The 27930-nt window shown below is 42.5% G+C and overlaps 2 protein-coding genes across 3 annotated transcripts in view; both read left to right on the top strand.

Annotated features, from left to right (window-relative positions):
* lrig2 (leucine-rich repeats and immunoglobulin-like domains 2) overlaps positions 1-17006 on the top strand; it is a 35773-nt gene extending 18767 nt beyond the window's left edge. Inside the window, exons 15-18 of the mRNA XM_084317701.1 lie at positions 8635-8787; positions 11885-12019; positions 13185-13454; positions 13961-17006. Of these exons, the coding sequence (XP_084173827.1) occupies positions 8635-8787; positions 11885-12019; positions 13185-13454; positions 13961-14190 (788 nt within the window). The 3' untranslated portion in view covers positions 14191-17006. The remainder of the gene's footprint in view (positions 1-8634; positions 8788-11884; positions 12020-13184; positions 13455-13960) is intronic.
* An 8986-nt stretch (positions 17007-25992) lies between these two features.
* The window catches only part of magi3b (membrane associated guanylate kinase, WW and PDZ domain containing 3b), a 439603-nt gene continuing 437665 nt past the window's right edge, over positions 25993-27930 (top strand). For both annotated transcript variants that reach the window (XM_084316729.1, XM_084316730.1), the window contains exon 1: positions 25993-26490. In XM_084316729.1, the coding sequence (XP_084172855.1) occupies positions 26184-26490 (307 nt within the window). In that variant the 5' untranslated portion in view covers positions 25993-26183. The remainder of the gene's footprint in view (positions 26491-27930) is intronic.

Consider the following 27930-nt stretch of genomic DNA (forward strand, 5'->3'; position numbering starts at 1 on the left):
TACCACACTACAGAAGTTTAACCTTTCACTACCAACTTTCTGTAGTGTGGTTGTGAAAGGGTTAAACCTTTGTCGTGTGGCAGTGAAAGGGTTACCTTCTGTATTGTCGCAGTGAAAGGGTTAACCCTTTGGTGGTGTGGTAGTGAAAGGGTTAAAGGCCAGATTAGTCATCCAGACGTTAACAAATTGGTAGCCCTGCCACCAATAATAAGTGGAAACACTTATTCATCCTCTAAGTTGATTGGCTGAGCTTCTTATATGAGGTATAACTAGACGAGATGCATATGAGTTTTTAATATTTTCTCCTGTCATTTGTGGCTGTAAAGGTTTTCTTACATTGAAAATAAACACTGGAGTAAAACAGATCTATATTCCAAAGTGTCAGATCAAACTATTCAAGACCATTATGTGAATATACCCCGTATCAATATGCTAAACAAAAACCCAGACATGGGCCTTACAGTTACAATGTGGAATTTATTTGACCATCTAAATTTGAGGTCCTTGGAAGAGTTTGAGTTGTAAATAAAGTACACATTTTGGAACCATCATAACTCAAGATACAGGTCTGTTTAACTCCAATGTTTACAAACATTATCATAACTCAAGATACAGGTCTGTTTAACTCTAATGTTTACAAATACATTACAAATGTAAACAACATATGTAATAGGTCGATTGCTCGATTATGGCAAAAATCATAATCACGATATTATTATTATTAACACATTGGACGCCAGACCCGAGATAAGTCGGGTTAACTCGCCATCGCTTGGGCGCCAAACCCGAGAAAAGTCGGGTTTTCCATCGTTATTTCTTTTATTCGATATTCCCATTCATAATCCATCGAGGTAGCCTGTGTTATCATTGGGGATGAGTCTGAGATCGCAAACGTCCAATACCGCCGCTTGCCGCATTGCGGCCGGTATTGCACATCCTTGGAAACTCTAGCTTGGGCTGTACGTCGATCTAAAAAGTCCGGTCCGGGTTTTCCTAGTGGGGCATGGCAAGCGGTTATAACACATGGATTGAGGATAATCAAGCACTCTCATCCTGTTCTTTGGTGGATTATGTTGGCAACACGATCGACATCAATACTTGGAATGGCAATCAGATAATTGGAATATTCTTTTTGCAGTACACCCTAGTCAAGGTAAGGGCTATATGGTATCAATCTTGCGTTGATCGAAGAATCCCTTCCCCGCGATCGGAGCGTAGATGTGTAATGTACTGTGTAACGTATTCCGTTGGTGACGATCGAAGCATAGAAACCCCCCCCACCCTTTCATGCATGCATGATGAAACATAATACCGTTGATTTCAGATTGATTGTTGATCCAGGTGAGGAACGCCACGGGTTCTAGTGAAATGCACGTTTCCTGGGATCAGACAGAATTACTCTAAAACTATACTCATATTCACCACGGTATAAAACGGGAATGTATGGATGACATATTATTTTCTTTTTCACAAATTGAACGATAGATACTCTATGTCAAATGGGCAATAGTTTTATATCCATAGCTATGCTATTTAATATAGTTTTAGCCCTGCAAACACAGCCATGTTTCCCTATTCTTTAAAGCGCTGGCATTCTTACCACACGGCCCACAGCGACCCAGGCCTGTACACTGCGATGATATGATCGCGAATTGCCCCTTTAATTGGCCGTTGCGATTGGTAAATATTATCTGGGGGCGGGCTTGCGAGTAGTGCTTTCAAGCCTTGCATTCGCATTTCACTCCTAAATTATCCAAGGCGTGTGATGACGCCACTCACGCGAGCTGTCAGTGCGACACAATGTCGTGGTGCTATGAAAGAATCTGTCGGCAATGAATGAACTTACTGCGATCACAGATAGCCTGAGTGAAAAAAAAGATTTGCGTGTGGAGTGAATCTAGGTCACGCTATATACTTGGTACTTGTAGTCTATCGTGCGATTAAAGACCATGTCCCTATCTGCGTAGTCTATACATCCAACACCAAATCCCATAATTCCTAGCAAAACGAAACTGAATGTGGCCTCTCTTCCTTTCAATTACTATTGCATCGCCAAAGAAGCACCTCATTTCAATACATTTAAGATAAAAATTTTGCTCTGCAAGAACAACGGAGTGGATATCAGTCCATCTTATGACAACCACGTCCGATGTGGAGAGATGATAAGATGATGATGATTGACGTGATGATGTGGTGATTGATTGACGGGGACACGGACACTTCTAACGTTCAGGTTCAGCCATGCATTAGGTGAGTAGTAGTAGCCCACTATTAGGACGTGAAATACTGTCTACTTAAATTTATAAAATATCAACCTATCTATCTATCTAATAATGAGACAATATGCAAATAAGATAATACTAATAATTGTCACGGTGTCCCCGTATATGAAATGAAAGTGGCTTGCAACTTTACTGGCTGTCACAAACTGTTTATTTCTCGTTTAGCATAGCATTACATTCCACTTCTATAAACAATCAAAGTCCTACCGTAAGAGCCTCATACGGGTCAATTAAACCTTTTTGATTAGTCTTTCCTTCGAGCTAAGTTGGACTGAACATTTCACTGTCAAAAGCGCAAATGTAAATAAGGTTGCGTCGCAACACGGTTTTCAAAATAAATGTCACATATACAAATACCTCTCAATTCTTACTAAAAAAAGTCCCGGATATACATAAACATTAATTGGCATAGATCTCTATAAACGGCCCAACACATTGATCACTTTAGGCACACCCTGAAACCAGTAACATCACAAATATGAAGCAGGTAATTACCCATACAAATAATAAACCTTTCATGGGGTTATTTACAATAATAATTCATTTGATTTCTAAAGCACTTTTCATTGTGAAACAAATGTATGCAGAGTTTCTTGTCCTCCTGATTAATGCAATGGTGTGTGTGTGTTGTGGTGATCTCATTCAAGGAGCACTACACAAGCGCGCGCGCGCACACACACACACACACACACACAGTTTGTTGTTTTTGTTCTATTAGTGATTTACACACATTCTCGGTTGGTTCATTATAAAAGATACAAACCTGAAAACAAACGCACTTAAATGTTAAATAAAAGGACCACAGTAATGAGGCAGGAGGAACATATTTTTTTAATAATGGTAAAATTGTTATTTAAAAATGTGCCCCTAAAAAAATTTTTTTGCCCCTAAATGTCTCATTTAGGGGCAAGTGTGCCCCTAGTGAAAAAGCTTAGCGTACAGCCCTGCGACCTCTGGTGCTGAAAGTGTTAAGCACAATTACTCATTGATTTGCAAATATCATATGATCAAAGACTGCCTTTCTGTTATCAAAGATGTTACCAAAGATGTTTCAAAATAACTGGTGAAGTGCGCCGTGGCCCCCTCTCAACATGAGACAACACAAGGCAAAATGAGAGCTACGCAGAATGCGGCACAATAATTGTTTCATCTCGATTATCTTGTTTTCATGGTCGTGAAACTTGATGAATCACCCAGCCCTACTATGTAAACAAAACAAAGGCAGTACTGATTTGGGCCAATAATGTTCCAGAAGGGAGCGTCATACTGCAGCCATGGCTTTTAACACATTGGGTGCCACGCCCCTTCCGGGAAGTGCATAGCGCTGCTGTCGGGACAAAACCTCATAACTCCAAAAACCCAACTTTTCAGCAGATGAAAAAAACTAACACAGATTTGAGGGTGAATAGAGTTAAGAGGTTTAGACAGATGATCGGTTTAATGCTTTCCCATTGTTTAAACTTTGTAAAACCCACACACACATATGGAGGATGATCTACGGAGTTGATTTATATAATAAAAAAAACATTCAAAAAATGGAGTTATGAGGTTTTGTCCCGACAGCAGCGATAGGCTCATGCCGCGTGTCTACTTTCCGTAGCTCCATTTCTGCAGACCCTTCTCTGATTGGTTGAGCCCATTTCTGCAGACCCCTCTCTGATTGGTTGAGCGATTGGTTTAGCTCGTCACGCGGTAAAAGGCGGATGTAATGTTATCATATCAAGAAGATAAAAATAAATGTACTACCAGATTCGCGTATAACGTTATTTCGCATGACTTCGCGGTTTATTCATAACGTTATGCACATTTCACAACACAGCCAGCTGTCAGAAACTGTACGTTGTAACGTTATATAATAACGTTATGTTATTTCGCGGTTTATTCACATAACGTTATTTCACGTGACAAGTTCAACACAGCCCAGCTGTCAGAAACTGTACATTGAGGGGGGTTGAATCACTGTTTAGTGTTTACACTCCCCACTTACTGTAACTGTACTAGGGATGCACCGAATAGAAAACAGTTGGCCGAAAACCGAAAGCCGAAAGGCCGAAAATGATTCATAGAATAGATATTTTTTTTACCAATGTTGTGGAACATTATTGTAACTGAGGGCTTACAAAACCCTGACTGTATTAAAGATTGTGATATATTAAACCACTGCTAGTTATGTACTTTAATTACTGGCCAAACAGTACATCAAATATTGATGGTGAACACTCACAAGAACACGGCATTGACACAGAAATTCTATTGGAGGGTTATTTATTATTATTAGGCAACGTTAGGTTACAGATTGAGAATTAGGGTCGCGCTTGTATGGCGAAGAATATACGTAAAGTCAGTCAAGAGCATAAGTCAGAATAGTAGGACTACTATGATGGGTCTAAGCTGACGCCACCTGTGGTACAGTAGCAATTATATAGGGCAACACCGGTACCAACTGGAGACAATGGGTAGAGGAAAGTTCGGGTACTCCGTCTGAGTCAACGAGGAATAAAGAGGCTCCAGGTACAGGAGTCGGTGCTTGTACTCCCTTGATCAGCAGACAAAAGCAATAGTTGTAATCCAAGATGCTCGACAGCATTGACGACAGCTAGCCAGCCCCTTCCAAGAGGCAGGCCCGAGTGGTAATCCTCACGAGGTTAAATCCCAAACGACAGTGGAAATCAACGGTGCTCTTCTCCGGTGGTCACGGTCCCAAAGCAATATAATCCAACCAGGAATGGTTCTGCAATCGCCGGTGCCGATTCTCCTGTGTACATGTCCAACGGTTCTCGCCTAGGACTCCTCGGGTGTGGGCACGTATTTAGGCCACACAGTCTGGATAAGTGCACTAGCTAAAGACACGAAGAACCGATGGGTAATGCTACACACGGAAGAACTGTGGCCGCACGATATACAATAAATGATCGACTATTACTTCACATTAGATTAAGTCGAACTCAACGTTACTGCATTAAACTCTGACACTTTAACATTCTATTCGCACGCGGTTCTCAATGCTCTATTTAGATGCAAGGTTGCTCACTTCACTGCACGTTGACTCGTGGTGAAGGGTAAGTAAGGTTTAGGTAAGGTACTGCTGTTTACACCTGCGCCGTATTTATACTTAAGTGAATATCTAGTCCCAACCTCAGTTCTTGTCTCGTATTACTACGCAGACTCTGGGCATGTTCTGACATGCCCGGAGTTGTCTTTGAACTTGCCGTTGGGGGCTTGGTCGTTGGCGCCTGGGGCCGCTGTCCAATAGGAGAGCGAATATTACTCTGGTCTGTACGCAGGTAAAGGGATATTCCGTGTATATATATAAATAATATACAAGGTATATCAAACGATACATATATATATTCAGTCTAATCACAGCGGCACGGTGGTGTAGTGGTTAACACTGTCGCCTCACAGCAAGAAGGTCCAGGGTTCGATTCCCGCTTGGGGACCAGGTTTCCATGATGCCAGTTACCAAGGTGGGGTATCTCCCAGGCCTTTCTGTGTGGAGTTTGCATGTTCTCTCCCCGTGCTCGCAAGGGTTTCCCCCCCCGATAAGATAAACCCAATGGAAAAACATGCACAACAATAGATCGCTAACGCTGTGGCGTCCTTGACGAAGACGGACAGGAGCACTTGGATTGGTCCCCTGGCGCGGCTCACGTTGACGCCTGTCTGCTCCCGGCTGCCCTTGGGGGGGAAGGACGACGGGATGGGTTAATCGCAGATACGAATTGCATGCATGCATCGCATGTGTGCCAATTGATGACCTCGGAGCAGGTCCTAATTTTATTTTTTTTTTAATCTGGCCCTTCACAACAATTATGATTATGGAAAAATATATGATTATGGCAAAACTTAACATAAATAATAAATAATCACTATTATGGGTCCATAAAACATTTATTCAGCACTTCTGAATGCATACAGTACATTAATTCCATCTTTTCTCTGGCTGCCGCGGACATCTGTGCTCTACTGAGCGCACCTTTCTAGTCCCCAGCTGAATGTGCTCGCTTGACTCGGCACAGTAGACGCGTGACAGACAGACAGCGTCAATGTGAGAAACACAATCCCCCCCCCCCTCTCGCTCTGAATAATATGCATATTAGATCACTCAGTGATTAACCGCGACGGGCATATGGTGAATGGGGATGTAAAGGCATGTTGAAGACTCATTTGTTGGACGCGTTGCGCGCAGAGTTTACATGGAGGCGGCGCGACTCCCGACAGCGCGACATCATCACAACAACACGCGAATGATATGCATATTAGATCACTCCTACCGCGACGGGCATAATAGTGAATGAGGATATGGAAGCATGTTGGGGACGCATTTGTTGGACGCGTTGCGCGCAGAGTTTACATAGGGGCAGCGCGACTCCCGACAGCGCGACATCATCACAACAACACGCAAGGTTGTTAGGTTGTTTCTGTTTCGGTGATATATTTTCGGTGAAAAAACTCTTTCGGCCGAAAGCCGAAAGGCCATTTTTTGCCGAAAACTTCGGTGCCGAAATTTCGGTGCATCCCTAAACTGTACCATGACGTACTCCCCACTTACTGTAACTGTACCATGTTCTACATATAACCTCATCTCATCCACCTTGTTGTGTATCCTGTTCTTTTTCCTCATTATTATATTCAGAGTTAATTATATTGTTTACACTGTCTTTCTTCTATTATAACCCTGCCCATTTGATGTTCCCAAATCATCTTCAGAAAGTATCACAGAGACTTCTATTGACCAAGGAATTAGTTATTATTAGTAAGACACAACATTTCCGTAGCAATCCGACATTGACCACCAGACTCTTTCTCTTAAGGCATTAACTGGGTTAATTAATATAAATGTTATATTGTAACTGTCTAGTTACACATTGGTTCCGAAACATGTTTGTTCCAGGCTGCAATTAAAACTTTGAATCTGAGAGAGCTCTGGTCAGCGAAGCAGGCGATGCGAGGGATTATTATTGGTTTTTAATGACAAACCAATTACATAATCCAACATATGTGTAAAGGCACACACAACATATTCCAGTTAACGGTATATTTTTTTAATGATTCGTTATGGCGTAATCAATACTTCCATGCTTATAAATTGCGTTTGTGACCTCCATGTTTTGGGGTATTCATCAGAAAACTCGGATCCGGGATTCGGCTCCCATCCGTCGGGCAAGAAATGTGGGTTTTCAGCCTCTCTCTCTGGAGCTTAACGGAGTTTCGATTCCTGGCTAGAGGCGCTTGTCGCGGCTCATGCGCATGCGCGCGCTCGGCCAATCGGAGAGGGGTCTGCAGAAATGGGCTCAACCAATCAGAGAGGGGTCTGCAGAAATGGAGCTACGGAAAGTAGAGACGCGCTCATGCCACCCATTAAACCCATGTAATCGCTCACCTTGTTTCTAGAGCTAAATCTATATTCTATATTATAGCCATGGATTCAATACTATAGTCATTTGACACTGGGTTTTTTCCGGTCAAGATGCAAAAAATTAATAATTTTTCCATCCATACGTTCCCGTTTTATACTGTGGTGAATATGAGTGTTATTTCGGAATGATCCGGGCCAATTCCTGAGAGGCTGGTTATAAGCCGCAATGTGTATTATAGTAAATGCATTGGCGTTTTGTCCCTACACACGCTAAAAAAAATGCATATGATCGGTATTATGTTCCATCATGAATGCATGAAAGGGGGGGGGGGGGGGTCGTTTCTGATTATTCGAGCGTCAGTAACGGCATTCGCATTGAACACTAAAAGCGGTTATCAGCCAGATCTCTATGAAAGCATTGCAGGATCAAGCTAGAATTGATGTAAAATCGCCCTTACCTTTGGCCGGGAGTAATCCAAAAAGAATATTCCAATTTCTTGATCGCCATCTGGTAGATCCAATCCCCATTTGCTCGACGTTATAAACTACCATAACATACGGATTGGGCATAGTTGACAGGCTTCGATGTAACCAGCAGAACTGTGCGCCTCCCAGAGAAGAGAAAATGAAATACGAGACCTGGGGTCATCCCACAGCCCAGCATACAATGTTAGAAATGGTGCTTGATACCGCCCCCTGGTAGGATGCGGCCGGTACTGCACCTTCGGATTCCAACTATGCATTTTTCAGGCAACACACAGCTCCCTGAGATTGAATAGGATATTAAAATAATAAATAAATAAAAAATTATAATAAATAAAAACGATCCAGAAACATGTTAACACGTGAATGGCACTCCAGTCAGAAACGTGTAAATCAGTGATTGGCACTGGAAGTGTTAAGGAAGAAATCCCTAATCAAGCGCATAAGGTAACTTGCCAGAAATATCAGACATCGTTGTAACATGAATGTTTTTGTGCCTGTGTGTTGCAGATGAGATGAACCTGCCAGCAGACATTCCTAGCTACCTTTCATCCCAGGGCACGCTGTCTGAGCCTCAGGAGGGCTACAGCAACTCTGAGGCCGGCAGCCACCAGCAGCTCATGCCTCCTCTTTCTAATGGATATGTTCATAAGGGCACAGATGGTGGGTAGCAAATCCTCGCAAGTCATGGAGCGCTAATGAGTTAGTCGTGGAGAGCTGATGAGTTACCGTAGTCGTGGAGAGCTGATGAGTTAGTTGTGGAGAATTAATGAGTTAGTTGTGGAGAATTAATGAGTTAGTCGTGGAGAATGAATGAGTTAGTCGTGGAGAGTTAAGCTGTAGCCCAATTTTCAGAAATGTCGCCTAAAGGTACATGCCTAAGTAAATGGAAGCATGTACTTCTACAAGGTCAATTTGCATGTTCTTGGTATCTAGGAACATCTAGGGACCTCGGGGTATGTATTCCCAGTGTCAGAAATATTGTGTCTGTTACTAGGCTTGAGTAAATTGTAATGAAAAAAAGGAGAATATAAATTATGATATTTTTTTGCATCTGTGCAAAATAACACTTACAATTATGAGCAAACCGAACTTGCTCACTAAGCTCATTCACCACCTTATTGAGATCAAGTGTACAAAAAATCTAAGCAAATGAATAAAGGGAAGATGATTAAACAGAAGGATTTGTAGATACAGAAATAAATGATAATCGATTTTAATTATAAATTCATATTTGACCATGACCTTATTATGGCCAAATCATACATCTATGGATAGGGAAAAGGCTCTTTCCAATGGCAGGGTTACATCTGGATTTAGTCATTTCCTCACGGTTTTACGATAAAAGAGATATAATTAGCATTTTTCCGATAAATTCTTATTTTCGGTAAATCTTACAAAACATCAGTAAAAATGAAAATATACACATAATGACTGCTGTTTTGATAGGGTTATGGTCTTTACTCTTGGCTAAATTTGTTTTAAATAAAAACATTACCTCTTAACATCCAAGGGCCCACATGTGGGCCCTTGTGAGGACGATTCGCGACACGCCACTTTGCTGACCTCTAGCGGCTCGGGTCTGCATTTCTTTTACAATATATAGATATAATTATAGTCCTATTTGTTGCCTGTCGATTGCCCTTTCAGGTGACAATATCCGTTCAACGGTTCTCGAGTTACATGCCGATATGTGAGGCGTGCGCCAAAGTACACATTACCACCCCCGACCTCCGGGGGCTCTAGCTCCGTCAATCATTTGGCGATCTCTTTCCAATGATACCCCATGATATCATAATTGGGGATCTAATACGGTCTCTATTGATCGATTTATGATAAAGCTCGGAACATTCCCGTCATTCATGGAGTTTAAAGGCATTGCACTTGACCTATGTACTGAATCATGTAATTGTTTTTAATCCATCATTGTAGTAATTGTAATTCATTGTAATTATTAACTATGATATTTGTGTCCTTTGTTAACTCATCATCACTGTAAATGAGGGGAACCTCAGTGCTTTCACGAGTATAAATAAAGGTTTGAAATTAAATGAAAGAAAAGCAGGGTCCCCCAATTGGGGGACCTACAGGCTTAACAGGTTTTAATGAGTGAGTTGTGGAGAGCTAATGAGTTAGTTGTGGAGAATTAATGAGTTAGTCATGGAGAGCTAATGAGTTAGTTGTGGAGAATTAATGAGTTAGTTTTGGAGAGCTGATGAGTTAGTTGTGGAGGGCTAAGGAGTTAATCATGGAGAGCTAATGAGTTTTGAGTTTCATGTGATGTCCTCTGAGAGTATTTGTATTAATTACAGCTCAATGAAGATGAACTCCTGCTGTGATTACATTAACCCATTCTCCGCCACCACTTTGATTCGTCCTAATCCATTCCCTGCCAGCTATATTTGTCTATGGAGATGTTCACCTACTTTGCAGGGCTATAACTTTTTAAATTGTATTGCTAAATTGACATTACTATGCCATTCAACATTGATTAGCTATTGTTCAGGGTGTAGGAACGTTTTACTAGAACGTGAGATATAGCCATTTGTGCATATATTACATCATCAAATGCAGTTTGTTAGCGATTGACGTCAGATAAAAAATTTCAATTGTACAAGGTCCTAAACATCATGACTCATCATCTGCTGGTGACCGGGGGGGGGGGTCGGTCGTTTATAATGCAATGACCGACGTTAAATGAATCATGTAGAATGGGTGATATATTGATCATAGCAGTTTGTATGGATAATAATAATCAAACACGCTGAAACTCACCGCAGCTTCCTCGTAGCGATGGGGGGTGATACTGGAGCAAAAGGTTCGCTATTATGGGATGTTGATCTAGATGAACCATTTCCGGGTTGTATAATAATATATACGTCCAAATAACGTTGTTTATTGAGTTATGGCAACCGATAGATTATACAGTGTGTCAAGATGGAGTCCCGCGATCGCGAGTGGCAGACGGAATATGGGTGACACCAAGCACTTCCGGCCCCACTTCCCCACTTCCGGTTTGGCGATCGGCCACCAGGTGGCGATATTGAACCGTTGGAGAGTTGAGTGGAGATCCCCAGCACCCGTCAATGATCCGTCGGTGAAATATGAATCCCATGACAGATTTTTGAAATATTGATCTCGATGACGTCGTAATCCGTCATTGGCAGATTAAGCATGGCGAGGAATGACGTCTGAATCCGTCATTGGCGAAAGATGGGTTAAAGTACAATAAAAATACTCTTCCATGTATCTGTGTTACCTAGACAACTACTAACTAGTGTGCACTCAGTGTGTTTATGAAAGTGTATTATAGCTGGCGTGTGTGAGCATTGCCTTGCTGCTAATGATGGTACAGAGAGGTGCAGGAAAACGTTCTTTCCCTGTACTTTAATGTAATCACAGTGCCAGGAATTCCTTTGTGGCTGAAAGATAAGGCACCAACACATCGGTCAAATTGACTATATTGACAACCATTTTCGCTGACGAACCATGGTTTCAGATCCAATGGAGAGCTAGCTTGCATACATTCCATAGGTCTGATGTGTCAGGCTAATCTCTGGCAAGCTCTAGATTTAAAAAAAGATCTCGTCTCTATTATTGGATGGAGAAAAACTCACATTTTATAGATCTGTTAACAAAATCAACTAAACAATTAGTCAACAAATCCTATGACTGTTAGTTGACCTAAAGGAATGCTTTAGCCGAGGACAAGCCTAGCGCCCACATTACAAATATAAAGAAACATGAGGTGTCCCAGCAGGTGTGTGTTACGGAGACACGGGCAGCGAGGTGGAGGCGGAGGGAGGCGGCGGCATGCTGCACTGCAGAGTGGGCTCTCTGTTCACCGGCCGGAGCAGCTTCCAGCCAGGAGGAGAGCCCCGCGACGCCTCCACAGGTCAGTCTCGACACACACCCTCCTTTTAGCTTGTGTAGAATTAGGGATGCTCGATATTGGCTTTTTTACCGATATACCGATATTGTCCAACTCTTAATTTCCGATACCGATATCACATTTTAATGCCGATATCGGCCGATAATATCTGACATCATTTCTATAGAAATGTACATTTTTTTTTTTTTTTTTTTGAAAACCGATACCGATATCAACCGATATCACATTTGAATGCCGATATCGGCCGATAATATCGGTAGGCCGATAATATCGGACATCCCTATGTAGAATACTTCACTTCCAATGCAGTCCGTAAGTCTTCCGTCCAGGGAAATGTTGTGGTTGTTTTGGCTCTGTAACCTTTTTTTCAGCCCGAGACCCCAAAAGAGAAATTTGGTGTCTCACTGGAACCCAAGCTTCCAAAAATACATCATAACATCATCAATATGAGATTTTGATGGTACAATTAATGGGTCTCATTCACCAAGGACTTACGACAAAAAGGGCTTTCTCTTAGGGCCATTTGAAACCTTTTCGGGCCGATTTTGGGATTCACCAACCGTCCCAATAAAACATATATAATTAATATTATATTATAATATATTGTCTATATTCATGTCTTGCCCGAAAAGGTCTCAAATGGCCCTAAGAGAAAGCCCTTTTTGTCGTAAGTCCGTTGGAGAATGAGACCCATTGTCTGAGTAAAATAAGAAAAAAGCTGATGTGTACCGTATATACAATTAAATAAAAATCTATATCACAGGCTACAGGACCTCTTTTTCCTGCATTAGAATTAGCCTATCACACACACACACACACCACAGAGTGGCAGTGACCCATTAGTAGACTTAATGATTTTCAAATGTTTCTAATATAGCTAATGAACTGAACTATCTATTATCATTAACTATCCAGTTAGTTTTTATAAATTGTTAGCCTAGCTCGTTGTCTGTAAATTGCCAAAAAGGAGAAATCATGATGCACCCAAAATATAACAAAAAGATCTGCTGAATGTCATCATGAATTTAAAATGTCAATACATTTCTAAGACCCTAAACATGGCAAATCTGTCACTCAATCAAATTAGCCTCGTACTTTAACTTTTTTCATATATTCCCAGGGAGACCAGAGTCTGCCTTTCCTCAGCTCATACTCTTCTCTTTCACAGGCGGCGCCGGGCAGCTGGTCATCTGTTCCGACTGCTACGACAATGCCAACATCTACTCGCGCACGCGGGAGTACTGCCCCTACGCCTACCTGGGCGAGGACGACCCGCTGGACAAGGCTCTAGGCCCGAAGGAGCCCTTTGGTGAGCGTGCCCGGCGCGAGGACACGGCCCTGGAGAGCCTCATTATCAGCAACCGGGACTCCTCCGTCTTTCTCGCCTCACACGAGAAGAGGCTGAGCAGCCACACGACCCCAGAGCACTACGCTACCGGTGAGAGAAAGGGGAAGAGAGAGATGAATGTAGAATTAGTGTGGAATGTAGATCTCGATGTTTCTCCTCCCCATACTGCAGTGTTCAAATGCTTAAAAACAAAAAAAAAAAAAGCTGCCAGATGCCCAGACCGGCTGACTGGCTGGCTGCCTTTTGCTCATATATTTCTTGAAGCTGGTGGCTTTAAAGATGAGACAACTCATGGTGAACTAACAGAAGCTTTATAGATGGTTTCAAAGCGACAACAATAACATTCTGAAAGGACCCACGTTTATTTCTTGCTGCAATGTTTGCTAATGTAATAACTAACGAGTAATACACTTGGGTCCAAACTGTTCCCTAGCAACGGTGTTCCAGTGAAGTCTGTTCCAGCAGTGAGATTGCATTCGGTTTGGATTCTTTTCTCTCTCCCCTGATGAGATCTGTCGAGATACATAGAGAATGTAACCATGACGTGTTATTGCGGGATGGTCTAATGTTGTCTTCTCTTTTATTGTCTCTCCCAGATATCCCGTCCAGGTCATTTTGGGGGGAGGGGGAAGAGCCGTCCATAGGGCCCCAGCCAGGAGTGTCCCAGCTGCCAGTGACTGTACACAGGACCCCCGCCTTGTCCTCTACTGCGGACGGGTCGGAGGAAAAGAGCGCAGAGGTGGACTGCTTCCCCAGCCAGTGCACACAGGACCACAGAAGTGCCTCTCATAGGACTAACCCTCAGGAGCACAGCACTCCCACATAAGCCCCCGTTCCCAGCCCCCATCTCTCCTCCCCTTCCTCAATGACCCCCGCCCCTCCTCCTCCCCTCTACCTCCAAAGAGACTCATCACACTCTGCCAAAGAAGCTTTCTGTTTACATTCCCCTTCCAGCTGGAGGCTGTTTGGTTGTTTGCTCTCCCCTATAAAGGGTCTGATTGCTTGAGGGGGGAGGGGAGGCTGGAGAAATAGACTGGTTATCAAGGTAACCCCCTCATCCCCAATCCCCACTTTAATCCACTCTCTTTCTAGAGAGAGATATGAATGTATGCATCAAGAGCCATGTCGGATGCTGCCATGGGAGCATGGAGAGACAGTTTCCAGTCTTTCAAGCTCACTCTCTCTATCTATCTTTCTCTCTCTCTCCGTCCCCGGTACTTGGGATTTAGCCAGAGTGCATTGGCTAGATGCCGGCTGTTCTGACTCCTCATTCCTCTTGGCACACGGTTAGTTGTTGAAGCAGCCCGTGTGACTGTGGCGCTGACCCACCGCCTCTTCTATGGGGGAAAGGACGGGTCCAAGGGACAACCTGCAGTCCCCCGACCAGCAGTTTGGTGGTGGTGTCATACCGTCCCACATTCCTTCAGCCACCTCTATAGTGACTCTTAACTAGGCTAGTCTGCTAGCCTGTTATGCAACCCCAGAGACACTTGACACCAAAATGTGGTGTATATTATATATACATATATATATATCCTATATCATCTTTGCCTATTCTCATTGTTCGTCCTTTCATAAGCTGTTGTAAATTCCTTCTTTTTTTATGGTTTTCATGAGGATTTTCCATTTGGTGAGAAAGCGTACAAACTTTGCACATTCGACAATCATGGTTTTGCTGGCCATTCTGTGGTGGCCATCTTTCACAAGATAGCCTTTTTTCTTTTTTTAAACAAGCATTTTCATTACCCTTTTTATCAGGTAAAGTTATGGTTTATATATTCAATATGCACTGATGTATTTTTCCTTTCTGCATATATATTACAGGCACTTACTTTAATGGTGTGTGGTATGTTTTTTTTTATGCAGTGTGCATGTCATTTTACATTGCTGTAAGGGTTTGTTTTCATGCCTTTATCCCAAATTCCATTAGCCCTCTTGGATATTGATTAGGCCTAGACTTTCTCTTGGGACTGTGAAAAAGAATGTATTGTATTGTTTTCTACTTGTATGTATGTGTACATATAGCTATTAATCTATTCAATTCCATATCCTAAGACATGGTGGAACGGTTAAATTCCTAAGCTGCAGTATGTTTTAAAGATATTTCTCTGGTTTTGTTTTCTGCTCTGTGTTGTTTCAGTGTTATTCTATAGTCCAAACATGTTGGGACAGGTAATAACATACAAAACCACTGTCTCCTTACAATCATAGGAGTTTATATTCTCTTCATCATATTTGGGTTACAGGAATGACCTGTATACAGTTTAAACATGAACTATTTTGTGCCATTTCTTACCGTTTTTGGAAAATGAAGATGCTCATCAGGCGATAGAGACGTGGAGTTGGATTTGTCCCTTGCTTAAATTTTGTTTTTTTCACTTGTGAGAAAATCTCTCTTGTTTTATTGCACTTCTGAGTTCCCCAGGCCATGATTGACTTTGTCTTAATCGTGCCCATGCTTGTGTTCTCAAGCTACTTTTATTGTTGTTTTTGTAAAATATATATTTACCCAACTATATGATACTTAAAACGTCCTGGTCTGTCATAAAAAAATGTATGATGTTCCACTGTTGATTCCCTCAGTTTTAAGCGTTTTTTTTATTTTATTTTTTTTATGTTTTGTACTTTCACTGTTGTTTATTCTTGTTGCTAAACTATCAGACATCTGAGGAGAAAGTCTGTACTGCAGCTTCATGATGCAATGGGTACATTCTGTTACTTTATATTGGATCAAGACCCCCCCCACCCTTCTCCACATCTGTGGTAGTGGTGCACTGATACTGGTATTGGCCTGATAGTGGGATTTCATGCAGTACACTCAGGCGCTGTAGTCGCTTAATTGCAGTACAAAATTACTAAATGGGAGGATGACTTTTATTAGTTTTAGACATGCAAACGGGCCGTAATCCTCTATAGAACAGAATAAAATAACGTCCAATATTATCAGCTAGTGCTCATGGTTAAGTACTTGGGTCAGTGGAATGGTATTGGTGCGTCTGAGCTCTGTGGTACTTGGGTCAGTGGAATGGTATTGGTGCGTCTCAGCTCTGGTACTTGGGTCAGTGGAATGGTATTGGTGCGTCTCAGCTCTGGTACTTGGGTCAGTGGAATGGTATTGGTGCGTCTGAGCTCTGTGGTACTTGGGTCAGTGGAATGGTATTGGTGCGTCTCAGCTCTGGTACTTGGGTCAGTGGAATGGTATTGGTGCGTCTGAGCTCTGTGGTACTTGGGTCAGTGGAATGGTATTGGTGCGTCTGAGCTCTGTGGTACTTGGGTCAGTGGAATGGTATTGGTGCGTCTCAGCTCTGGTACTTGGGTCAGTGGAATGTTATTGGTGTGTCTCAGCTCTGGTACTTGGTTCAGTTGAATGGTATTGGTGCGTTTACTTTCAGCTCTGGTACTTGGGTCAGTGGAATGGTATTGGTGCGTCTCAGCTCTGGTACTAGCATACAGGACTTGCCTGTGAGTCTTTCCTATCTATTGATTGTGTGTAAATACAAAGCTCTATAACAACCTCCATGGATTCTGAGGGAAAAATACAAAACTCGTCCTAACTAATTATTGAATGTTTTCATTGTGTTTTCAAAAGGATCAACGGAAAGCTCAAAGAGTCTCAACAAAGGCTGGTAGGGTGAAAACACAAGCCGCTACTGAAATACAGTATCAAACAAATCTGTACCCTTTTCTCTCTGAAGTCTCCTTTCAAATCCTCCAGCCAAGATGTTCATTTCCGTTAATGGTGCCTTTTTCTGGGGAAGTTCAATGAACACTCTGTGCTGCCACAGTGCCACCACTGGTCTCCAAATAAAACTTAATTTCACTGTTAACCTGTCAGGTCAAGGTGCTGATCTTATTGGTGACCAGTGGTGGCAGCACCGAGAGTTTGTCGACTGGAGGATTTGAAAGTAGACTTCGGCAAGAAAAGGGTGATTTTATACTGTATTTCAGCAGTGGCTTGTGTTATCACCCCACCAGTCTTTGTTGAGACTGAGCTTTCTGTTGATCCCTTTGAAAACACAATCAATGCGAACTTGCAATAATTTATTAGGACGGATTTCTTTTCTCTTAACTCTTTTTAACCCCGGGAATCTGTGGCGGTTCATTATAGAGCTTTGTATTATACATACGAAGCTTGTCAATAGATCTTTTCCCCTGCTTTTGAAAATGTCTTGCAGAAATCCAAAAAGAAATCCATGTCAATATTTCCTGGAGCAGCTCTGCCTTCATACCAAATGAACCTGTCTCAAGGCCACCTCTCTACATTCTGCTTTTTTAGCCTGACAGGGGTAACATCAGTGTGTGTGTTTTTTGTTTTTTCTACGTTGGACCATTAGCCAGGACCATCTTGGTTTGAAATGAAACATTGTTGCTGAAACCATCAGTCACATCCCAACACCGTCCCTGTGCCAGCCCAGACCGCTTCCCTTCTATTTTGTGCCTGTTTTCTATTCCGAGTGCTGGAAGTGTTGTTGGCCGAGTTCAATTTCATTTGATCCAGGAATTCAATTTCATTGAATTGAAAAGGTACAGACACCATTCATCCCCAATGGAACTAGCTGTCCTGAGGGCATGCCGTGATTTAATGTTCATTGTTTTCTGCGAACACCGCATAACAATGTGTATTTGTGTTTTTTTTGTTTTTTTTTTATGACTTCATACCAAAGTTTAGCAGTAATGCTCTGGCAATATCAAATGCTGCTTTTTTGTTTTTTGTTTAAGTGTCATTTCTTTAACCTTGTTTACATGTACATTCTGTAAAGCATGTGTAAATAATTTGTTATGTAGCTGTTACTCAAAACAATAAACAGGAATTCTGATAGTTTGGGTTGAATATGAAATGTCAATATTCACCCATCCAAAGTTAAAGAAAATTTAAAACTAAAAAAAGAAATTATGAAACAGGACTATGACAATTGGATTACAAGATAAAGACAAAGTGTCATACCACAATGTAATTTGCACTGGAAAACTACCGTCTCATACTGTAAAAACTCATGACCAAAATATCATTTCATATATTTTCCTATCTCCCAGCCCTAATGGACAGTATACGTAATCTTGGTGTAGAATTGAATGGGGGGGGGGGGGGGGGGATATTTTAAACAACGAGCCATCTAGAATCTGGGCTGAGCCACGACGAGTGAACATGAAAGGCCAAGCAATAGAATTAGTATAAACCTGCTAGCTCTGAGTCTAGATCATCTTCACTTTTCAAGGTTAAAAAATAGTGACGTCTTCCTTCTCTTCCCACATGCATGCGATGTCGGGGGGGGGGGGGGGGGGGGGGTGATTGTAAGTTGAAGTCTGCAGTTTGGTTGGAACTCAACCAGCAGTCAAGAGAGTGAGTCGGTCAAAGGCATATCATGGTGCGGCTGGGTAGCACAGTGGAGAATGTGCTACCGATCCGCAGAGACTCTGGGATCAAATCCAGCTGTCAGCGGTACCTCCGGCTTGGACAGTCGTCCCTACTAACACAATTGGCAGGTGGGAAGCCGGTGGGGTATGTGTCCTGGTCGTTGTAAACTGCGGTTCCTACTGGTCGGTCGGGGCACCTGTTCGTTTGTATGCTTTCTACATCGCAGTTGGGCGATTTGCGAATCTGATTGGCCAGGTCATTTCTGGTCATGTGACATGTACGCCCAATGTAGACCGCAAGTGTCTACACTGGTTAAGCTTAGGCGCTCTTTCGAAGTTGGTTAAGGTTAGAGTTTGTCTTAGAGCATGGCGATAGAACGCCAGGTGCTTTGCAGGCTGTTCGACGTGGAAATGGGCAAAGACACAGCTCGTCACGCTATTGGGCGCACATGTCACATGACCAGAAACGTCAGTGGCCAATCAGAATCGCAAATCGCCCAACTGCGTTGTAGAAAGCATACACGCCGCCTGTTCAGCAGGGAGTGGATCGGGGGGGGGAATAGTGTGAACCTCCGCACGCGTTACATTCCCCCAGTGAGCGTCCTGGCTGTCAGGTGAAAAGAAGCGGCTGGCTGACTCCACATGTATCGGAGGAGGCATGTGGTAGTTCTACACCCTCCCTAGGCCGACAGTGGGACAATGCGCGCAACGACCAGGAAGGGAATTGGCATAACGACTAAATTGGGATGGGAGCAAAATACAGAAAAAAGTGGGGGGAAAAAGGCATATCATGAGGGGCATCGCTGACAATCCAATGAATTATTCAACACTGTCCACGGCAGGCACGTGCACACATAGAGCCCAAGTGGTGCTTGAGCACCTGCCCTTTTGAGCCTCATAAAAAAGTTACCTAAAAAGAATTCTTTTCGTTGTGCATATAGACTGCCCTTCCAACTGAAAAGTGTCAGGTTAGAATCAAAATATTAGGTAAAGAGAGAGAGAGATGCCCCGTATTCCATTGCAGTTTGCACGGCCTCCTCAGCGTGACCTATATATTTTATGCATAGCGTGGGTGGTGATGATGATGATAGAAACCGCTGTGGCGCATACAGTTGAATGCTGGTATTACACTCACTGAGGGACACAAAGAAGTCAAGTCCGATGGGATTTGGGAATCTCAAATACAAATCGGGATTGGAATAAAAAATGCATTTATATTAAACAATACAGAATATACAGCACTTCTTGGGGTCTGTAGGGTAAGCACTTATTCCCTCCCCCCTGAACATTTATGGAGATGTATCGGGCCTTTTAAGTCCGTGATAAAAGTGTCTTTCAAGGATAAGTGAGCTCCTGCACTGATTATTATAGTTCAATATTCAATATTTGATCACCAAAACCCCCCAAAAAGCATAAAAAGGGCCCCCAAAGATCGGGCTTGCGCAATTTGCGCGCTTGGTTATAACATACACAGTATAGTGCCCTTTTCAGCATTTGAGCACCTGCCCCTCTAAAGTCCTGTGCATGTCCCTGGTCCACCGTGACAAATCAGTACACAAACAGACTCGCTACTCTACCCTGCTATGAAGATGCAGGCTCTTGTAATGTGACTGCACTCAGGGGTAGGGCTGCACGATTAATCGTTTTTTAATCGAAATCGCGATTTGGAATGATGCAATTATCAAATCGCCAAGCCTGCAATTAATTTTTTTTTTTTTTTTTAACCAGGAAGTCCCATTGAGATACAAGATCTCCTTTGCAAGGTAGACCTGGCCAAGATGACAGCAATAACATTTGCAATACATCACACAGCAATAAAATGTGCGATACATCACACAAGAACATAATAAATGTGCATGTATACAATACATCACATGTAAACACAAAGCAGAATAGTCTACATGATAGTAAAAGTGTATAATACAGGGTAATACAGTAATTTTGCAGTTGGGACCCGACTACAGAAAGCTGCAACATTCTTCTTGTAATTTTTTTTTTAAATATGTTATAATCGCATCGCAATCGCAATATCTGTCAGAATAATCGCAATTAGATTATTTCCCAAAATCGTGCAGCCCTACTCAGGGGTTCATAAATACTACAGTGGGTCTACTCTGTCCTGACAATTAAAAAGTTGGGTATCTAATTCGATATCTACAGTATGCTGATTGCTGACACTAGTGCTTTCTCACACATCTATGGCATGCTGTTTGGAGAGCACTTTCTGCTTGTCCGTTTGCCAACCTTTTATGGTGCGCTGTTGGAGAGCACTTTCGGCTTGTCAGTTTGCCAAAATGACCATTTTGTGCGTTGCCCTCAATACGCCGTCTTTGGAAGAGGACCTTGGGTTAAAGCAAGCTGTGATAAGAATTGAGAGGTCTCCTGCTGAGAACTGCTTTCCACCCTTGCCAAGAAACTGATGTTTAAATGGACAGAGCCCAATAATTCATCTTGATATGCTTTAAAGGAACACTCCACCAAATATTTTTTTGCAAGTCACTGCAGTAAAGAACGAGTTGAGATGTGTGATATAATTGTGATGCAATAAGTACAGGAAGTACAATAAATATATCTCAGTGAAATTATGAAAATGAAAGATTATCAATATTATTAGTGAGTGGTTGCGTTTATGGAAAGGCATATGCAAAGCCTTTGAGATATACATACAGTATATAAATAAGTACAGGAAGTACAGCTCAGTGAAATTCTAAAAAAAAACATAATTTCTTTATATTATTTTTATTCAATGATTTAACAGATACAAACAAAGCAGACAGAACAGACAAAATCAAGACATCCCGACGACAAGAAATAATATATATATATACCACCACCACCCCCCCCCCCCCCCCCCCCCCTCCAAAATTTAAAAAACAAGATAACCAGTCACTCCTTCGTGTCTCTTACCAGTGTTAGACATAGACGTATCAAATCAGACACTGAGAATATATCTATAATAGACAGTCTTTCTACATGGCTTTGTGTAAAGGACAGCTTCACAGTTGCCATTCAGTCCACATAGTCCAGTTATAGTCTTTGTACAAAATACCATCAGGCCATCAAGAGTCCCTTCAGTTGATGCCTTTAGAGCAAGGAGCCGAGGGAAGAAACACCACACAACAAACACATAGCAAAAACAGTGCTCTATAAGTTCACATTGTTCTCCTCCTACCCAACCCCCCACCCACCCAACCACCTCCAATGTACAGTTTCTACGTCAAATGTATATACTCTCTTTTCTGGACTCTTTTTGTATCACAAACAGTACTGTATTTGCAAATCTGGTATGTCATAAATGTCTAGATGTAGCAGTACTGTCTATCTGTATGTCGTGTATGTCATATATGTTATGATGAATTGAAAATGGGGGACCCTGATGTAAACAAGATGAAAGTCTTTCTCTGGTCTGTATCCCCTTAACAATTGTGTGTATTGAGCTGTACTGTACTGTACCCATTCTGCAATCTGTTAATAAAGTTTTCAATCAATCAATCAATTATATATCTACAGTATGTATTGTATCTATCAGATCGCCCAGTTACCCGGTAGTCAAGAAAAGCTTGCCAAATGTCTTTACATTTGCTGGGTTGCCCTGCGTTCCCATAGCGTATTCTCTCCATATGTAGCATATTAATGAGTTCTGTCAACCAGGTTTGGAAAAGTGGTAGTTTCTTTCTTCCACAGCATTAAAATGCATTTCTTTGCAATTACCATGCCATACTGTATAGTCTGTATCTCAGAGTAATTGAGTGTTGTCATATTATGTGACCAGCCAAAGATAGCCACTACTGGGTCTGGGGGAAAGTCATGGGTGTAGATGTTTGAGTAGCATTGGAACACCTCACTCCAGAACCTATGGAGCTTTGGGCAAAACCAGAAGAGGTGACCCAGTGAGCCCTCAGCAGATTTACATCTGGTACAGAGTGGGGAGACTGAGGGGTATATTGAGTGCAATCTTGTACAAGAATGATGAAGTCTATGCATCACCTTAAATTGAATTAACTGATGTCTGGAATTAATAGAACAAGAGTGGATACTGCGGAGGCCCTCATCCCAGGTGTCCATTGGAATGTCCACCTGAATATCTCTCTCCCATGACTCCCTCAAGCATTGTGTAGATGGAATATAGTGTTCTGTAAATGAGTCTAGTCATGAGGTAATATATCACAGCAATCGGTGTATACGTTTCAAAATTTGGAATATTTAAACGAACATAGTTCCTAATTTGTAAATATCAAAAGAAATTAGTGGGGGGAGCTCATTTATGCTGGAGTTGGGAAAATTAGGCAAAATTACCATCTATGTAAAGGTTTTCTATAGAGACTATTCCTTTTTCCTTCCATTAAAAAAAATGTGGTCTGATTGTGGAGGGGGGAAAGCATTGTTATGACACAGACCGTACAGACCGACGTCTCTGGTAATTTAAAGATTTATCTTTTAGCGTTTATCGCTTTTTGCTACTGGGCAGTCCAGTAGAGAGAGAGAGAGGAGGAACGGGAGACAGAGTGGGGGGAAGACATTCAGCAAATAACGACGGGTCCGGGAATCGAACCCGGGTCGGCCGTGCCGCGACTCAGCTCGTTATGTGGTTCGCCACTGGGGCGCCTGTCTCTGGTAATTTAAAGACTTTTCTGATCTGGTACCATATTTTCAACAAGTTCTTTATCATAAAGTTGTCTTGCCTTTGTTGCAAAAAGAAGTGCTGGGAGAGAGATACTGCTAGCATTCTGTTCTATGGCCAGCCATGCAGGGGTGGTAGTGGTGGTCTCACCAGGGTATGAGTCCTGCCAGTAGACCAGAGCTCTTGCATTGGCTGCCCAGTAGTGTTGAAACATGGGTGAGGCAAGGCCTCCCATATTTGTAGGCTTGCACAGATGATTTTTGGAAATACGGTGTGTTTTGTATCCCCAAATGAAAGGCATAATAAGAGTGTCAAGGGTCTTAAAAAATGCTTTTGTTAATATAATTGGCAGGTTCTGGAACAGATATAAAAACCTGGGTAAAGTGACAATTTTTATTGCATTAATACGGCCTATATATATTATAATTTCACTGAGATATATTTATTGTTTCCTGGAATAATATACATCATAATGACATCACGCATATTAACTAAACCAAATAAATGTGTACAAGACATTTTATAGTCTTTGGATATGTTTGAGATTATAGGCAGAATAAATCAGCTATATTCTTTTGGTGGAGTGTCCCTTTAATTTATTTCTGAATCTAGATTACCTTGAAGGCAGCATTGAGTTCAATACCAGGCTCCACTCTGGCTCATTGCATCCCAGGAGTCCTATATCCTAGATAGTGGGATACCAAAAGTTTTGAAAATACATGCATTTTGACTGGTGGTGTTCCTGTTTCTTTGCATGATAAATTAAGTTTAACCTTTATTAATCGCCTTGGGGAAATGTGTCCTCTGCATTTGACCCATTCTAACTATCTAGGAGCAGTGGGCAGCCACAGTCTGGAGCCTGGGGACCAACTCCAGTTGTAATGCCAGTACCTTAGTCAAGGGCAATGGCAGGGAACCTAGCATGCATGTTTTTTAATCAATAAATCAATCAATCAATCAATCAATCAATCAATCAATCATGTCTTTTGGTGTAGTAGGAAACTGGAGTACCCAGAGGAAACCCCTGCAAACACAGGGAGAGAACATGCACACTCCATGCAGAAAGGACCCCTGCTGAACCCAGCACCTTCTTGCTGTGATGCAACAGTGCCAACCACTGTGCCACCATACCGCCCTTGTTTGCTTGAGCACATGCAGATGGCTTGCTCTTAATTCCACATGTATTTGGGGGTGCTCCTCATATTGTCATTTTAGTCATAATGCACAATCACGATTGCATATGCTATACTTTCTTTCTAGAACCTTTATCCATGAAGGTGGGAGACAAACAACCAGTAATAATAACCTAATAAGACTAGCATTACATATATTGAATAATAATAATAGCAATAATAACCTAATATTATGATCATGTATGAATTCAGAGATTAACCTATTCCTTTTACATTACATTAGCTGACATGTCCAAAGCGACTTACAACTTGTCAGCATAAGACATTATTAGCATATAAGTAGTAGAGTGTAGTACAGCTGCAGCAGCATATAGTAGGGCACATAGTATTACAACAACGACAGTAAGGTTCGTTTTTCTTTTGTTTTTATTTCAGATATTATTTTAAATTGTAATAATCGTATGAAATTAAATCGATGAAATTGCTAAATATGATATGATGGTTTTGATAGGTCATAGGTTGCAGGTGAGGGAAGAGAACGTACGAGTATGTAGTAGTGCTGAAATAACCAGCAGGTGGCACTGTGGAGACGCTGAAAATAGCCAGCAGAATGTATCCCTCCCAAGAACATGTCGTCTACTAAAATAATTCAGATACAAGTGCAATAATTTGATGAAAGGTGTATTGCCATTAAACCGCCCGAATTACGTTTTATGTGTGTAGTTTGATTATTACTTGTAAGTTGTCCATGCGTTGGAAGTACCGTAATCTGTCGTCAAATAATAAGAAGCTAGCGCCGAGTAAATTTGCCATACCTAAAAAGCGTGCCATAATAACTTTTAAATAGCGATACATTTATATAGGAATGTAAAATGAAAACAAGTTTTTTTCCCCTGCTTAATTAATTAGGTTATTTGTTTTCCACAACACACCAAATGAAATGATGGAGACGGTGTGTGACCGACCGTCAAGAAAAGGTGGTTGAACCGGGTGCCGTGCGCACTGTGCTGCGTAAATGGGCGTTTCGGGGCCGCGCGTCTCCCTCGGCGGTGCCAGGTGTGTTCGAACCTGCAGCACGGAATGCAGTCCAGTCGCCACTCGCCAGTAGTTTGTCACTCAGACCAAATGCGTTGAATTCCAACCGCGAAATCGTCTTCCATTCAATGCAAACTGCTCCGGTCGCCTTCGCCATCCGTTGGTCCACTAACATAATACAAGGGATCGCTCGTTGACGCACTAAAAACAAGCTACACGGCGTCCGATATGATCCCATATCGCCGAGTGTCGTTCACTCATCATTCACTTGGATGAGGTGAGTTTACGTTTTGTTTTTGACAACTTACACACCAGAAGGCTTCAAAGCAAAGGATGGATCGAGTTGCAATGCCGCGTCGGAGAGAATAAAGCGTTGATTCTGTTGTTTTTATTAACCAGATTGCTGCTGTCAACTCCTCTATTTTACGCACGAGGAGCATTTGGAAATACTGTATTACGGACTACTGTAGAAGAGGACAGATCCGCGGGATGACAGAACACTACGAGCATTTGTGCGTAAAACTATAATTGACAGGGAGATGCGATTCCTAACAGGTCGCGGGAATAACTCAAGACGATTTATTACTAGAACACATCTCGCCACAGTTGTTATTAACCAACAGTAAACTGACCGTACGGAACAGATATCGCTTCGATATTTGAAAAGGATTAAACATGTCCAGAACGCTGAAAAAGAAGAAACACTGGTCCAGCAAAGTGGTGGAATGTGCGGTATCTTGGGGAAACCTCGGGGAGTTCGGCTCCGTGGTGGAGATCCTAGGAGGCGCCGAGGTGGGAGAGTTCCCCTACCTGGGCCAGATGAAGTTGGACGTGCTGGTGTGTCACGTCGGGAAGCTGCCCTACTACGGAGACGTCTTGTTGGAGGTCAACGGAACACCTGTCAGTGGACTTACGAACCGCGACACCCTGGCTGTGATTCGCCACTTTCGGGAGCCTATTCGTTTGAAGACGGTCAAACCAGGTGCGTCATCTTACCTGTTACCTGTCCTTCAGCATTCCCTCACCTGCTGACCCCCCTTCTCCTTCTATAGTTAAGAATACTAAATATGCAAATTTGGCACTTAACAACTTAAACATCATCAACACCCCAGTTCTCTCACTCCCTTTTGTATTATCTCTGACATCAAACCATGATAATGGCAATGATGGCATGTAGCCCAGTCCAAGTACACTAAGTGCTACACTTACATGCATAGACATAAGGCCTAATTATATGCTCTATTAGTAGGCTGCTCAGCCATGGGCCCAGGTGCTAAAGTGGTCCTCCGTGTTCCTTACGCCCATCAGCGTCCCATCATACTCCAACCATCTCTCAGACGATTCCTACACAAACTCCGGATAACACTGAGAACAAAGTCAAATTACCATGATGACTGAATGACCCTCCGCCACTGGATATAGTGTGATCACTTTGAGGCTGTCCTGTAAGTCTCTAAAGGACTTATAATATGATGCTGCTAAGCGGCTGTCTAGTCGCCCTACCCAGATGCTGGTGAGAGCTTAACATGCAGCTGATGTTGGAAGACCTCAGGCAGATCGCAGCCTCTGGGGGGGTTAGGGTTCTAGTTGAGCTGAAGGGTCAGTTGTCTGTTTACGGACAGTGGGCGTATGCTGCTTTGCTATGCACTGTAGCCGGTATGTCTAAACAACAACGGAGACTGTTCAAAAGGTTACTTACATCAGCTGCAGCTGAGACCAGAGCCCCCGGGCCAGCAGCCCTGAACATCAGCTGTGTGTGTGTGTGTGTGTGTGTGTGTGTGTGTGTGTGTGTGTGTGTGTGCATTGCTGTGCACGCCCCAGAGCTCCTAACACCACGCTCTCTGCCCCACTAACCAAGAATGATTAATAAAGGGCATGGGAGGGAGGGAGAGAGAGAGAGATAGAGGGAGGGAGGGAGAGAGAGGCAGAGAGAGATAGAGGCAGAGAATCAGCTCAGCCCTTGGCTCCAGGCTTAACTCCCACGCTAGGCTGTTTTTGCTCTTTAAAGCTCACAGTGGTGATGAAGGCAATATTCCTCATCACCACCTATTACTTCACTGGTCATCACCGGCAACAGCCACAGATGTGTCCTAGTTATCCATGTTCAGCTGTACTACTTCATGAATTTGTTCATTCAGTATCAGCCAAGGTCGGCGACGGTGATGATCAGATGCAGAGCCTTTTCAATAGTGTGTTTGCAGCCACACAATAGTGAAACCGTGCAAAGACCCTCTGGCAGCCGCATACAGATTGGGTTGTTATTGTATGGTTATTTATTATGTGTGATGTGTGATGTGTGTGTGTGTGTGCGTGTGTGCGTGTGTGTGTGTGCATGCAGTGCACACGTGTGTGTGTGTGTGCATACCGTTTATATTCTATGTTTCATACATTCCTGCGTCGTAGCCTCATGTTTAATTCACAC

The sequence above is a fragment of the Notolepis coatsorum genome (genome assembly GCF_963971535.1).
Source record: "Notolepis coatsorum genome assembly, chromosome: 6".
Lineage (NCBI taxonomy): Eukaryota > Metazoa > Chordata > Actinopteri > Aulopiformes > Paralepididae > Notolepis > Notolepis coatsorum.